At 43.0% G+C, this 15,563-nt stretch overlaps 2 protein-coding genes across 4 annotated transcripts in view; both read right to left on the bottom strand.

The window, feature by feature from the left end:
* Window positions 1–5,869: 5,869 nt before the first annotated feature.
* Mcl1 (MCL1 apoptosis regulator, BCL2 family member) lies at window positions 5,870–9,471 on the bottom strand. Of its 2 annotated transcripts, XM_020155800.2 has the most exons (3): window positions 8,784–9,471; window positions 8,230–8,477; window positions 5,870–7,467 (listed from the first exon to the last, which is right to left on the bottom strand). In XM_020155800.2, exons 1-3 carry the CDS (start codon window positions 9,469–9,471, stop codon window positions 7,351–7,353), a joined length of 1,053 nt encoding a protein of 350 aa, XP_020011389.1. In that variant the 3' UTR covers window positions 5,870–7,350. The 2 variants fall into 2 exon arrangements, with proteins under 2 accessions (XP_020011389.1, XP_020011391.2); XM_020155802.2 differs by lacking the exon at window positions 8,230–8,477.
* The window catches only part of Ensa (endosulfine alpha), a 27,295-nt gene continuing 21,197 nt past the window's right edge, over window positions 9,466–15,563 (bottom strand). For both annotated transcript variants that reach the window (XM_020155803.2, XM_020155805.2), the window contains one exon: window positions 9,466–9,606. In XM_020155803.2, coding sequence (XP_020011392.1) covers window positions 9,579–9,606 — 28 coding nt within the window. In that variant the 3' untranslated portion in view covers window positions 9,466–9,578. The remainder of the gene's footprint in view (window positions 9,607–15,563) is intronic.

The following is a 15,563-nucleotide window of genomic DNA, read 5'->3' as shown; positions in this document are numbered from 1 at the left end:
AGAGCAAACTGGTTTTTTGAGTCAGGATGGGAATAGCAGTAATTGAGTCTCCCACGGGAACAGGATTAGGGAGAGTGGGAGCCACCATTCAGCATTTTGGGGTCCAGTTAAGTAATTTGCAGGGACTGTCTCAGGCCCATACTCAAAAACAAGTTTCTTTTTCCCTGCCTTTGTGAACCTGGAGAATGAAGAACCAGATGATATTTGAGTGACCTACCCTAGGTGATGCTCCTGTATCCTAAGAACTTAATTCAAACCAGATCTACCAGTGTCACCTTCTCAAAGATGATTATGACTGTGTTTAGGCTCACCACTTTCACATTATAGAGGAAAGGATGTTTTGTTTTGTGGCACTGGGGCTTGAACTCAGGGCCTTACACCTTAAACCACTCCACTAGAGCTTTTTTGTGAAAGATTTTTTTTTTTTTCGAGATAGGGTCTTGAACACTATTTGCTTGGGGTGGCTTTGAACCTTGATCGTCCCAGTCTGCCTCCTCACTAGCTAGGATTACAGGCATGAGCCACAAGTGCCCAGCAGAAATGTTTTAATTCCTAAACACAGCCCAGCCAGTTTTCCATCATTTATACCCACCGAAACTTCTATTTAGACCAGAGATCATCTAAGACATTTTTTTTCCTACCAGCATGTTCCCAAAATTTTATTTAACATCCAAAATGAGAGAAACTGAAAATATACCACACTCACTGACCAAGTGTGGCCAGGGGGAAGGAAGGCAGACAGCGGAGATGAAATTGTAAGAAAAAAGTTTACTTACATCTTCACCCCACCCCTATACTGCACAGGTTCCTAGGTAAGCTTTTGTTTTTGTACGTGCTTCCTACTCAGTCCTTTAAGGTCCAACCCCAAATCTGCTAGGGATCACTGAAGCCAGGGTCTTGTGTGTGCAAAGCAAGAGCTATGTCACTAAGCTAAATCCTCAGCTCAGAAGCCTTCTTTGAACACTTCTACTTCTAGAAGTTAATGCCCTGATTTGTCCCCAGGACCCCCCCTTTTTTTTTCCTTTTTGATTCTTTTTTTGAAGTGGGGGGGGTTTGAACTCAAGGCCTACACCATAAGTCACCATACCAGCCTTTGTGTATGTGTGTGTGGTTTTTTTTGAGATAAGGGCTCAAAAATTTGCCCAGACTGGTGTTGAACTGCGATCCTCCTGATCTCCGCCTCCTGAGTAGCTAGGATTACAGTCCTGCTCATGGCCGTTTTATTTTGAGACAAGGTCTTACTATGAGTTCAGGCTGGCCTTAAACTCAAGATCCTCCTACCTAAACCTCCAGAGTACTGGAGGTGCTCAACTATGCCTGGCTATCCCCACCCTTTCTTTTTTTTTTTTGGTGTTGGAGGTTGAACCCAGTCTCTCACCCCTTTTAATGCTCATTAGAGCTCATTAGAGCTGGGCAATGGTGCACACCTGTAATCTGAACACTGGGATTAAGAGTGCTAAAGCAGAAGGATTGAGAGTTCCAGGCTAGCCTGGGCTACATCTCTAGACCATCTCAAAACAAAATGAAAAAGCACTTAATAGACCTAATCTACAGAACATCACGATTTAGCAACAAGGTACACTGCCAATTATCAGGTGACTGCATGGTTCCCTGGGAGCCATGTATCACTAGCACAGGAAAAGATCAAAACTCAAAATTCCACATATGGTTTCTAGTGACCCCATGGCCTTCAAATTGTTGTAAAGTAGAATCCTGATAAATTAAGAACCAACTTTATTCATTATTCTGTTCTATGCAGGGTATGGAAGGAACTGCAAACTAGAAAACCAGTACAGTGTCCAAGAACAGCCCCTAACACTTTTTTTTTTTTCTCTCACAAGAATTATTAGTATAGAGTCTGGCCTGGTTCTTTGGTGCATGACTGGTTAATGTGAGGGTGAGCAGGAGGATCACTTTCTTTTCCACCAATTCTGACAGGTGCTTGATACATATACACTTGGAGGCACATTCCCAACCCCCATCTTTTCACATGCTTCACCTAAAAACATGTTGAAGCTAAGGAAGAGGAACAGATTAAATGTTCAAATCTTCTTCTTTGAAGAGTGTGAGAAAGTTCCTGAAGACAAAGTTCTGAAATCATTGAATGAGTGATGCAAAAAAGCACTAGAATACTCAGCTGAGGTCTTGAACTCCAGAAACTAACGGCCTGTGCTTTGGGCATCTGGCTGAAGTCAGGCTATACACCAGTTGTAGAATTTCTGTAAAGTCCTCCAGCTGTCACAACTGTTTAAAAAAAAATTTTTTTTGGTGGGGTGCTGGGGATTAAAAGGCCTTACAAATTACTAAACAAGTACTCCAACTAATGCCTCAGGTCTACAATTTTTCTTAAAACAGCACAAAGACCTGGCTCTAAAGTCACAAAACAGGGGTGGGGTGCACATGAAGCTGTGTAGATCTTGTTCATGGCATATGTGGGGTTTTAAACCCCGGCACCCTACACGCCCGAATAGTCACAAAACAGGAACTGAAAGTAAAAGGGATATAGCTCAGTGGCAGAGTGAGGCCCGGGGTTCAATCCCAAGCATGTATGTGTGTATGAATTTAAGGCCATCCTGGGCTATATAGTGAGACAGTCTCAAAAAATAAAACCTCAAAGTTTGTGTCAAATAAAGGTTAAGTGTTGATTACCCAGTCCTCTAGCAATTCAGATTACCCAGTTACTATCTGATCCAAGTTTGCTTTTTGAGTCAGGGTCTTGCTATGAAGCATAGCCTGGCCATGACCTCTTAATCTGCCTCAGTCTCCCCAGTGATGGGATTATAGATGTGCACTATCAAACATGGCTTTTTTTAGGGGTGGTACTGGGGTTTGAATTCATGGGCTCACTCCTGCCACCTGAGCCTTTCCACTAGCTTTTGTGTTGGGTATTGAGATGGGTCTTGTTTTTTTGAACAAGCTGGCCTTGAATCAGGATCCTCCTGATCTCTGCATCCAAAGTAGCTATGATTACAGGTGTGAGAAACTGGTGCCCATCTTTTTTCTTTTTTAGGGTGAGACTAGGACTTGAACTCAGGGCATCACGCTTACAAAGCAAGCTCTAATGCTCCTCAAAATGCTCTTTTTTAATCTTTTTTTTTTCCTTTTGGTACTGAGGTTTGAACTAAGGGCCTACACCCTGAGCCATTCCACCAGTCCTTTTTTGTGATGGGTTTTTTCAAGATAGGTGTCTTGAGAACTAGTTGCCCAGGCTGGCTTTGAACCTCGACCCTCCTGATCTCTGCCTGAGTAGCTAGGATTACAGGTGTGAGCCACAGGCACCGGATAATCTAAGTTTTTTTAAGGCATTGAACTATGGAGTGCTGCCATAGAAACCACTTCACATCACAATACCTTAATGGGATCCACTGTACTGAGCAGTTTTTGACACAGGCAAGGTTTGGGGTCTTTTAAGTATCTTCCATGGATGTTATTCTCTAATCACCCCTCTGCTTGAGAATGCATTTGTACAAAGCAACTTTCTTTGTAATGATAAGAAGTTGCTGCCTTTTGATAGTGAGACTTTAGAAGGAAGAGATGTGTGTTTAAATACAGACAAAATTGAGTGGGAGAAGTTACAGAATTATTTGCATGATTAGCATTTAGGGCTCAGGGCTGAAAACTAGTATGCAAACCTCACATTTGCACATTTCCATGGTGATTCAGCTCCCTTTCAAGGTCCCTGAAAACCAAGGGAGGATACTTTTGAAACTGACCTGCTTATTCTTTTTTGGGAGAGGGAAGGTGAAAGGCACTTGAGGATACCAGGAACTCTTGAAGTTGGTACTTCTGTTCTTCAACTCAAAAGATAGGAGGTTATGGAGCAAGCTCTGTAATGAACCTACCTCAAAAATATACCAACACTTGGTAACTCAAAGAAAATTCAGAACAGACCCTTTGATTTTTGTATTAGAAAGTACAGGAGGGCCGGGTCCCAGTGGCTCATGTGTGTAATCCTAGCTACTCAGGAGGATCAAGGTTCAAAGTCAGCTGAGGCAAATAGTTCTTCAGACCTTAGCTAGAAAATACGCAACACAAAAAAGGACTGGCAGAGTGGCTCAAGTGCCAGCCTAGTAATAATGAAGCCCTGAGTTCAAACCCTAGTACTGGCAAAAAAGTGATAAAACTGCTTGCCTAGCATGTGCAAGGCCCTGCCTGGGTTCGATCCCTAGCACCACACACCAAAAAAAGAAGGAAAAGCGCATGCCTATAATCACGACAGTAGGCCAGCAGATGGAGTTTAGGCAACCTAGTTTATGTAAGTGAGACTGCCTCAAAAAATAAAAAAGGAACTACTCCAAAATGCAGCAATAATGAATTTAATTACAAACATAACACCTCTAATTCAAATTAAAAGAACTGTCCTTTGCTCGGAGGCAAATCAGCTTTGTTGGATTTTTGCTTTTAATTCATCTGTACATATTTGCTCAGCTGACTTCCCTAAAAGACTTGCTGAAAAGAAAGGTGTTGATTAGAAAAGACCCATACCACACCTCACATTTGAAAAAAAAAAAAAAAAGATTTATTTTTTTTCTCAGGAAGAACAGGAAGTTAGGAAACATTACTACATTTTATAACCCACATTAGTTTGTAGTTGGTCCTAACCCTTCCTGGCACAGCTGTCAAAAACACCAGCTGTTTAACCAGAACCAAGGTGTTCCCCCCACCCCCAACAGAACATACACGGACCCCATGGTTTTCCCTGAGAGAAGTGTAAGACAAACAGAAGTTGCTGAGAGAGCCATCTTTCCAAGCAGCCCCTCCCTTTCCACTCTGGAGGATGTGCCTCAACTATGCAGCCTAGTCAGCACTTAGAACACGTGCCTCTTCCCCCTATAAATCAACTGCCCCCCCCCTCCCAAACCACTTGGGCGCCCTAAGCCCTCACTATCCTGAACCTACACCATTAACTAAGATCCTGTCTGTATTTCAGCAGGGCTCCTAAACACCAATTCACATCTCTGCACTTTTTATTTCCACAACTGGGTATGGGGAGACAGGCCTTTTAGTCACTGTAACAAGATCTTCCCAAGATTAATTAAAACTATATAAAGTGCTTTTCGATCCTTAGAAAGACATGATATAAATAAGTGGTTTATGATCAAGAACGATAAATACATAAGTAAAAATAGTTCTTACAAGATGACCTTATGGCTCCAAGACTGGCAGGCAGGGCAATTCTTCCCCATTACATTCTTGGTCATTTTATTCATGCCTATTTTTATCTGGAGTCCATAGACTAAAGGTCACATTCTGAGGCTGAAGCTTTCAAATGACCCTAGTTCTGCCATAGAAGCTTTTTTTTCAGTTCACCAGCTTTTATATTACTCTTTGAGGTTTAACAGAGCCCACCTCCTTGTAAGTGAGCATATTCAAACGCAAGGGAAACGTCAAAGCAAGTCAGGTAAGACGTTGTTTCCACTTCTGAAAATTCCTAAGAGGGCTTCTGAAACTTCCCCACCAAAGATAGGGTAAAGCAACTGAAAAGACACCAAATAAAAGGGACTTGTCCCACTCCCATAACTGTTACTGTCATAGCCCTCATGAAGGAGCTATTACACTCCCAACAAGGTAATTATGACTTCATGAAAGATGAAGGTCTGTTGACTCCTGGGAGTTAAGATGGGTGGGTTCCAAGTAGGGGGTGGGGGGGGGGCTCATAGTGTGGGAAAACTACAAGGGCTTGGGAGTTCAGGGATGGCAGGGGGTAAAGATATGGAAAACCATAAGTATCTGTAGAGGAACAGAGTAAGCAACAACTATCTCAAGGAAGGCCAGGGACAAAAGTTAAGTTCAACATCACATCAGGGCTGACAAGCCAAAGAGATGCCAATGCAAAAACTCAAAGCTTGGGAATAATTAATAGAAAAGAAACAGTAAGAAGGTTTTATTGACAATACCAGGCTTAAACCTGTGTTTAACAAGCAAGCCCTATAATAGCACCATGGTTAGACTCTAGCCTGCTTTTCCAAGCCATCATTTTACCATTTATTAAGTAAACAAGGGATCAAATGTCTCTCATCCACCTGATGTGATCTTTTTATACACACAATGCTAGTTAAGTCCCACTTGGAACAGCTGAAAATCTTTCAGTAAAAGCTTTAAAGATGAGCACATATATTCAGTTAAAGTTTCACTGAATAAGGTGAAATGGAAGAAACTCCAGTGAGTGGTTGCCTAATCAGAGCCCATTATTTTAAAGTCACCAGCCCACTCCAACCCCAACCAAACCTTAAACTCCATTTTCACTCAATTTTTGAAAATCTACACGTAACAAAGTGAAAGGGCTAATTTTCATTCATCAACCTTTCAATCATAGGTCTTCAAAGAAAAACCTATCTAAAAAATACTTACCAAAATTAGATTGGAAAATTAAGCTCACACAGTTATGAATCATATTTGTTCCACTATAACCAGGTTGCATACACTTACATCAATTGTTTCTGTATATGTTCTAGAACAGACCAAGACAAAGTTTAGAAAAGCTGTAAGAAATAGATTTCTAACTACAGAAGTTGAAAATTTCAAAAGGGTATGAAAAAACTAAATTCGAGATTTCCCTCCCTTTATGTTGTTCAAAGAAATAAACTCTGTAAAAATATATACAATTTTTACAGACAAATAGATTTACAAGTTGTTTGTCTTAAAAACTGAGGATATCCCGTATTTTTAACAAATTTGTGAATTTTAAGTCAAGTATTCTTGGCCATTACTAGGCTAATAAACTAAGAATCATTCAAACCAAGCCAAAGTAGAACAGGTATGAAAGTCCTGAACACTTTGTCTTCAAGAAGTATACCTGGGAAAGCTAACGGTAAAGAAAGAAGCTTCCCTTCTTACGCTGTTGTACAGTACTGAGGCTTCCAAGTCATAGTTTGATTAGTTGTAGCTTAAATTCACTTTACACAGATCACTGCCATTGTTAGTGCTTCTCTTTTAACACTATAGGAAATTAATGAATTTGGTGGACATATTTAATGAATTCTATGACTAGCCTGGTTACTGGCCATTCTTCTGGTTCTAGACAAGGAAATCAAGTCTTTTTACCCCACCATATTCACTAAATCTATGTCCTCATCCATGGCCTCGCAATCAAAGTTTGCTTGTTGCTGAAAGTGAAGTTTGCTTCTTTCAGACAGTGAGTCTTCAAGGAAGACTACTTTTCCTGTGTATTTATTCTTGTTAGCCATAATCCTCTTGCCACTTGCTTTCTGGCTAGTTGCTAGAGTGGAATTCTTGGAGGTTACAGCCTTGTCAGCTTGAAGTCCAAGTTCATAAATACATTTGATTTCACAGATGTATATGGTTCTGGTGGCTGGAGTTGTTTAAGAGTCAACTATTGCACTTACAAGGCTATCTTATTAGATATGCCAAACCAGCTCCTACTCCAGCAACACCTGCAAAAGCCAGCAGCACATTTCTGATGCCGCCTTCTAGGTCCTCTACATGGAAGAACTCCACAAACCCATCCTAGGAAACAAAAAAGAAAAGCACATTTTCAAGTATGGGTTTCCGCTGTCTTAACACTACATACAGAGAAAAAAAATTAATTAGAAACATCCAAAAACACTTTCACCGTAACAATAATGAACCAATATTCACTCCACGGCTGAAAAAAAATAATTATAATAATTTTTTTTCCTGAAATTCTTCAGTAACTGAGCACCCACAGCAGTTAAAACTTGATTTTACGGTACTATCTTGACAATATTAGCACAACCTAAATTAAAGAACTTTTGAGAGTTCCTACTATTTAGGTGAAAGTCAAAAACCCTCTCACTATGCTCAAATCCCCACCAAGTAGCACATAACTATATTAGCTTTTCCCCATGATGGGTAAGTACATCCTGCATTAGAACCACTTGAGTGTTATGCTTAAAATACAAGCTCCACCCCATAGTTAAAATGAGGGGCCCCTTAGCAATGGATTTTAATTATCACCCCCAAGTGATCTTCATGGTTTGAATCCACTGGTCTGCAGATTACCCAATACCCAACTGAATTACAAGAGTAATTTACAGAAAACCGGGGCTTCTGACACAATTAAGACAACCAATACTTTTTCTATCTATCCTCTACTTAAATCAATACCAGGCAACCAAAGATCTGTAAGTTAGAGCTTTGCAGACTGGGAATAGCAGGTAAAAAGCCTTCAGCGATCCCCACTTTCTCCACAAAATCCTTCATTCCGTTTCCACGCCAAGGCCCCCTTCGACCTGAAGACAGACTTACCCAGCCTCTTTGTTTGACTAGCCAGTCCCGTTTTGTCCTTACGAGAACGTCTGTGATACTTTCTGCTAATGGTTCAATGCAGCTTTCTTGGTTTATGCTCTTCAAGTGTTTGGCCACAAAGGCACCAAAAGAAATTAGAGTCACAATCCTGCCCCAGTTTGTTACGCCGTCACTGAAAACATGGATCATCACTCGAGACAAAGATTTGACATCGTCCTCATTTTTGATGTCCAGTTTCCGAAGCATGCCTGAGAAGAAGAAAAGCATGCAGTCCTCACGGCCTCCTTTTGTCTAGACCAGGGCTCGGCTCGCCTGCCCACCCGCGGCGTGGGGAAATCGCTATGTGGCCTCTTAGGACTCCGCCGACCCCACTACAAAACTGACATCCCACCCTTTCCGGCCTTTAAACAGAGCTGCCATTTCCAAAAGAACCAAGTTGGGCGGAAACAATGACTCATGGCCAGAATATTCTGGTTTCAGAAACAGGATAAAGCTCTTTCAACACCGCCTCGTTTCGGTTTCCACCCGCCCTGGGTGGCTGACCGACGCCTTACCTTGGAAGGCCGTCTCGTGGTTGCGCTGCACCCCGTCGCCGACCCGTCGCAGGGTCTCCAGCGCCTTCCTGCTGGCCGCCCCAGACCCGCCCATTGGCTTGGCGTCCTTGGCGCCGGTGGCCTGCTCGCGAAGGTACCGGCAGATAATCTCTAGCGACTGCCGGTACAATTCGTCCTCCTCCTCCTCTGCTGGGGGTGGCGTTGAGGGCAGTGACCCGTCCGCGCTGGGGCTCTTAGTGGCCTCCCCGACCAACTCCAGCAAGGGTAGGACAGCCGGCCGCTTCCCGAGAGGCTCCGGCTCGTAGCCGTCCAGCTCCTCTTCGGGCGACATGATGGCGTCGGAGGCCGGGGCTTCCATCTCCTTAGGCGTCGACGCACGGCGGGTGGGCGCGAAGAACAGCAGCCTCGCAGGGGTCGCAGTGACGTCGGGGATCTCGGCGCCAATGGGCGCCGGCCGCGCGACCCTTCGGGCGTCCTGCGCCAGGGCGGCCGGGGGGCTCGCGCCTGCGCTGCCGCCAATCACCGCACCGGCTTCCCCTCCCCCTACCTCTCGCCGGGCCGAGGCCTCCTCCGCGGCCAGAAGCCGCCCTCGCGGAGGGGTGGTGGCGCCGCCGCTACCGGCCCCCAGCCCAGCACCCCCACAGTAGAGGTTGAGTCCGATTACCGCGTTTCTCTTGAGGCCAAACATCGCAGGGCACTGGCTGCCACCTCTGCTCGAAAAACGGGGGAGGCCCCAACTCAGTACTTGGAGGAAGCGGAAGTAAGGACTGGGAGAGTTTGTCCTAGGTCGTGGATTTAGGCAGTCCGACGCTGTGGCGTCAAACTAAGAAAAAAATAAAAAATTTCCATAAAAGGGAAAAAGGGGCGGAAGCTTCCGGACAGCTGCGCACTGCACCGAGCTGGGCGGGCCCGGCCGAGCCGGCCTTCCGGTCGGGCCGGCCTCTGCCCGTTACTAACGGCTGCTGTGAGAGCCTAGGTTTTGGGCTCGAGATCGTCTACCCTTGCGCCTTCGGGGCGTCCTCGTGCCTAGTCCTGATTCGGTGGCCCCAGTTTCTTTTGTGCTGGAGTTTTTGTTGCTTTTTAACCAAACCGTCTTTATTTTTGGCGGTACTGAGGTTTGAACTCAGGGCTTTGTGCTTGCTAGGCAGGCTCTGTACCCACCAGAGCCACACCTCTGCCCAAACCGTCTTAACCCGTTGAGAGATTGAGGCAAGAGGTTGGGAAAGTTCCGTGATGGATAGGGAACAAGTCTTGGATGATGGGCATAAATAAGAAGGCACTGTTGAGGACCTGGTTATTTTTGACATCTCCCGCTGAAATGTTTAAAATGTCAAAAAATGTAAACGAAGACACTTCACGGACTTCCATAAAGAACCCATTTATGTATAAGTGGACTAAGTAAAATTGTTCTTCAGCTAAGCTTTATTCCTGCCTCCTTACTATCTCCCATACCCCATCCCTCTTCCAGTTTCTGGTGCTATTTACATATAAGCCTTACTTCAGTAGAACCTCTTCTGAGAGTGTTAACACCATTTATTTTTGTATTGATAGTAAGGCACATTTGACCTTAGGGATAAATCCCCAAAACAAGGATCCTGTTAGGCCATGTATGTCAGTTAATATTAATTGAAACAACCTCTTTGTTAAAATGTGTAACAATCATAACTAAAATTTGAGAACCAAGTGAGGAACATAAGCAGGAAAGGTATCCAATCAAGTATCACAGTTTAATAAGGAGATGGGGACAGAGTTGTGGCTCAAACGGTAGTAGGGCGCCTGCTTTGCAAGCTCAAAGCCCTGAGTTCAGCTCTAGTCCCATCAAAATAAATTTTAAAAAAGGTAGGGAGCCCATACCAAACAATTATGTTTGGCAGTAGGATCTAGAATTAGAGAGATTTACAACGTGGTAGGGAGGATGGAGGGAATCCTTTTGTAGCTAGTGAATAAGAAGTACTCTAAGGAATTTCTAACCATGCACACAACAGCATTATGTGAGAGAGAATACTGTATGTGAGGCATCAACAACTTTTTTTTTCAGTACTGGGGCTTGAACTCAGGGTCTACACCTTGAGCCACTCCACCAGCCCCATTTTTTGTGATGGGTTTTTTCGAGATAGGGTCTCATGAACTATTTCCCCAGGATGGCTTTGAATCACGATCCTCCTGATCTCTGCCTCCTGAGTAGCTAGGATTACAGGCGTGAGCCACCAGCACCCACCTTCTACTTCCCTTTGTCACCATAGTCATGCCTGACCCATAGCAAATGCTCCATTGTTGAATGAATACTGAGTGTTCACTAACATGAGATGTATAAAGGCTTATAAAAGTGGAGTGGGACCATATTACTGAGAGCTTTGAACTTTTGTAGGCACTTGAGAACCACTGACACTAGAATATTATGCTGTGTGCTCTAATTTAGTTTTATTACTCTTAACTCTGGATTTTTAAAATTTTTTCTGGCAGTACCGAGGCTTGAACTCAGTACTTCGTGCTTGCTAGGCCATCAGTCTACCACTTAAGCCATGCCTCCAGCCCTAATTGTGGCCTTTAGAATGAATTAAAAGAGAAAGAATTGGAGGCAAAGAAATAAATTAGGCTACTGCAACATGACAGGCAAGAAATAAAGGTGATCCCTTTGTGCAATTAATATATGCTAAGAAAGATTTTTAAAAAAGTAATGCTGACCTAGATAGGTATAGTGGTACACTTCTGTAGTCCCAGCATTCAAGAGACTGAGGCAGGAGGATTGCAAGTTCAAGGCCCTCCTGAGCTACATAGTGAGATTTTTGTCTCAAAAACAAAAAGCAAGCTGGGCACCAGTGGCTCACACTTATAGTTCTAGCTACTCAGGAGGCAGAGATCAGGAGGATTGCCCTTTTGAAGCCCCTTTTCCTAGGTTTGAGAAGAGGGAATTCCCCTTTATCTCTTCTCCATGGGATTGGTTGGGGCTCACAGCATGGCATAAACTCTCTCTCCAAAGACATTGTGTGTTTGTGTGGTGCTGGGGATCAAACCCAGGATCCTGAGCTAGGTTAGCACTTAACCACTGAGTTACCTCCCTAGCACTTGTTTTTTGTATTTTGTTTTTTGAGACAGGGTCTTGCTATGTATCTCAAGCTGGCTTTGATCTCAAAATTCTCCTGGCTTTGATTTCAAAATCCTCCTACCTCAGTCTCCCAAATGCTGGGATTACAGAAAGTACACTCAGCTAAGAATGCTCTTTTGTAAAACAAACAAACTATTCCATTTTTTATAATCTTGAAATGGATGAAGGCTGGTGGAATAGCTCAAGTGGTAAAGAGCTTGCCTAGCAAGTATGAAAGCCCTGAATTCAAACCCTAGTATCATCGCCAAAAAAAAAGAAAAAAGAAAAAAAGAAATGGATGAAAGGGTTCAAAAGTTGTGTAGAGCTGGTCCTTGGAAATTTTAATTTTTTTCATTTCTATTTGGCATCTCCCTTTGGAATTTCATTATCATATTTTGATAACCCAGGAGAAACATCCAGTTTGAAATTTTACATGTAAAACATCATCTCCCATGTCAATCCTACTTTACATTCTTCCCCATTTCTTATTTGGAGTCTATGTGATTTAGTTACAGTTCACAGGCCAAGTCATAGAGTAGTCATGAAGTTAGTATGACATAGACTGCCCATGCTCTCTTTCAGTGATTAAAAAAAGAAAGAAAACTGGGCGATGGTGGCTCATGCCTATAATCCTAATTACTCAGGAAGCAGAGATGAGGAGGATCATGGTTCAAAGCCAGTCCTGGCAAATAGTTTCTGAGACCCTATCTCAAAAAAACCCATCAGGCACCTATGAATAAAAGAAAAAAAAAAAAACCATCAGAAAAAAGGGCTGGTAGAGTGGCTCAAAGTATAGAACCTGAATTCAAGCCCCAGTGCTGCAAAGAAAAAAGGCCATGACAAAAAGCCTAGTGCCCACTAAAACAAATCCACTGTCTATTGGTGGGATAAATCAAGATTTCCTTTGACTCCAAACATAGTATTCTTTTTGCGGTACTGGGGCTTGAACTCAGGGCCTTCACCTTGAGCCACTCCACCAGCCCTATTTTTGTGAAGGGTTTTTTTGAGATAGGGTTTGGCAAACTGTTTGCCTGGGCTGGCTTCGAACCATGATCCTCCTGATCTCTGCCTCCTGAGTAGCTAGGATTACAGGCATGGGGCTCCAAACAGTTTTTCTATGAAGGTATATATTGTGGTTTGAGGAAACAGCTTTACTGTCTGTCATTGACAAAGAGATCTTGGATAAACTATCTTTTCCGAGCATATTAAAATTAAAAAAATAAATAAGCTGAGCACTGGTGGCTCACCCTGTAATCCTAGCTACTCAGGGAGAAGTTTTTTTTTTGTTTTTTTTTTTGTCTTTTCTTTTTTGGTGCTGGGATTGAACCCAGGGCCTCGAGCATGCTAGGCAAGAGCTGTACTACCGAGCTACATCCCAGCCCAATCCTAGCTACTCGGAAGGCACAGACCAGGAGGATCAAAGTTCAAAGCCAACCCCGGGCAAATAGCTGTTGAGACCCTATCTTGAAAAAAATCACCACAAAAAAACTCAAGGTGTAGGCCCTGAGTTCAAACCCCAGACCACACATACACACACACACACACACACACACAAAGAAAAATCTTATTTTCGGGGGTAAAATTATCTGAGATTAGACAATACAAGGGAATTTGCTTATTTTGTTTTTCAAAAAATCTCAATGGACATCACGCAGATTTTGTAGTAGGAACAAGCTGCAGCCTGGTACATCAGGCAGCCAGTCTCTTAGATGGGTCTGCTGGATGGTAGCAAAAGCCAAAGACCCAAAGAGCATTAAGCTTCCTTTATCCTGTTCTATTGTAGCCAGGCAGGAATGATTTTGTGCCTTATGTATTTTATTCCTTATGGCTTTCATTTTATTTTATGTATGTATGTATGCATGCATGTAAGTATATATTTACTTATTGTGAGCCTGGGGTTTGAACTTCAGGTTTCACACTTGCAAAGCAGGTGCTCTATTGCTTGAGCCACACTTTTAGTCCATTTTTGCTTTGGCTATTTTGGAGATTGGATCTTGAATCAAGATCCTCCCAGGTAGCTAGGATTACTGGCATGTACCACCAGTGCCAGCTGTGGCTTTCGTTTTCAATTACAGAAAGAAGGAGATCTATTCTCAAATTCTTTCCCTAAAACAGCTTTCCAGCTGGAATGAACAAGGACAAAGCCAATCACCTCCCACTGTCCACAATTCTGCTCTTTCATGACTCCATATGACAAGGGCCCTCCCATAATAGCCCTTTCCTACTGCCAAAGAGGAAGCCCAAGTCAAGATTTCCAAAGGTACCAATGACTGGCTCCCAATTATTCCTCAGCATTTTATTTTAGCATAAGAACAAACTCCACTTATTGGGCATCTATGTTGCCAGCCATGATACAAATTTCTTTTCATCTATTTAATACATTTCTAAGAAATGCCACATAAGTTTTATGTTGTCATTATCCCTGTGTTAAAGACTAAAGGACTGAGTCTCAAAAGTTAAATAATTGTGTTCTTAAACTGTAATTTCCTGAGGCAAAAGAGATAGTTAAGAACAGTGCTGGTGGGTGGAAAGTGGCATCTGGGAATAGGAGTGAGAGACAAAAAATATGGAGAGAAGAGAGGAAATAGGGAAATAGCAAGTTAATAGGGGGAAAATGCAGGTCCTAGGAAGAACTGCTATTCACTCTTCTAGATGTGTTTATTATTATTTATTTTGTGTGTGTGTATGTTACTAGGGTCTGAACTCAAGACCTTGTGCTTGCTAGGCAAGAGTTCTACCATGCCTCCAGCCCCTAGATGTATTTAATTTCCGTAGCAACCATCTGTTTTCTGTCTTTCTATGACAACACAGCTTGCAGTGGGTACAAAGATGGAGTGTAGACTAGGGGAAGGAAGTGAGACCACCAAGTCAAGGGGAAATTGTGCAGAAAAAGCAGATTCTCTTTGCATGCTCTTACCTACTCACTCTTTCATGCTCTCAAGGGACTTTGATGGACTGGTGGAGTGGCTCAAGTGGTACAGCATCACCTGGAGTTCAAACTCCAGTACCATCAAAAAGAAAAAAGATAGAACTTTGAGTCAGCCTTTGTGGCTCACGATTATAATCCTAGCTACTCAGAGGGCAGAGATCAGGAGGATCGAGGTTTGGAGCCAGCCTGGACAAATAGTTCTGAGAGACCCTATCTATCTTGAAAAAAACCCATCACAAAAAAGGACTGGTAGAGTGACTCAAGGTGTAGACCCTGAGTTCAAACCTCAGTACTGCAAAAAAAAAGAACTGACCCCTGCACACATTATGTCTTATTTTACATTTTATTTTTACCAATATGTAAATTCCCATCCAATTGGGGGATCCCCTTGGTACAAGAGGGGAAGGGTAGAAACTTCTGCTTCCCATTTTCACCCCAGGTGCCACTTTCGAGGCCATTGAGGGTAGAAGTTGGAGGATTACATATGATGGTGTGGTAGCCCCAGAGAAAAAAGGAAGAGAAGGAGGCACAGGATTGTAGGAATAAGAACAGGCACTGCTGTGAGTTATAAAAGCCCCTTCCTTAAGTCAGCAGAGTGGGTTTCAACCAGGGGGGTCCAGAGAACATTTGGCAATTATCTGGTGAGTTGGGTTTTGTTTTTTTTTTTTTGGCAATACTAGGGTTTGAACTCCGAGCCTCACACTTGCTAGGCAGGCATTCATATCATGAGTCACTCACTCCACTAGTTCTTTAGTGAGGTTTTCTT

This window comes from Castor canadensis, chromosome 11 (genome assembly GCF_047511655.1).
Source record: "Castor canadensis chromosome 11, mCasCan1.hap1v2, whole genome shotgun sequence".
NCBI classification, from domain to species: domain Eukaryota; kingdom Metazoa; phylum Chordata; class Mammalia; order Rodentia; family Castoridae; genus Castor; species Castor canadensis.
Note: the sequence above shows the minus strand (reverse complement) of the source record. Positions and strands in the feature narration are given on the sequence as shown.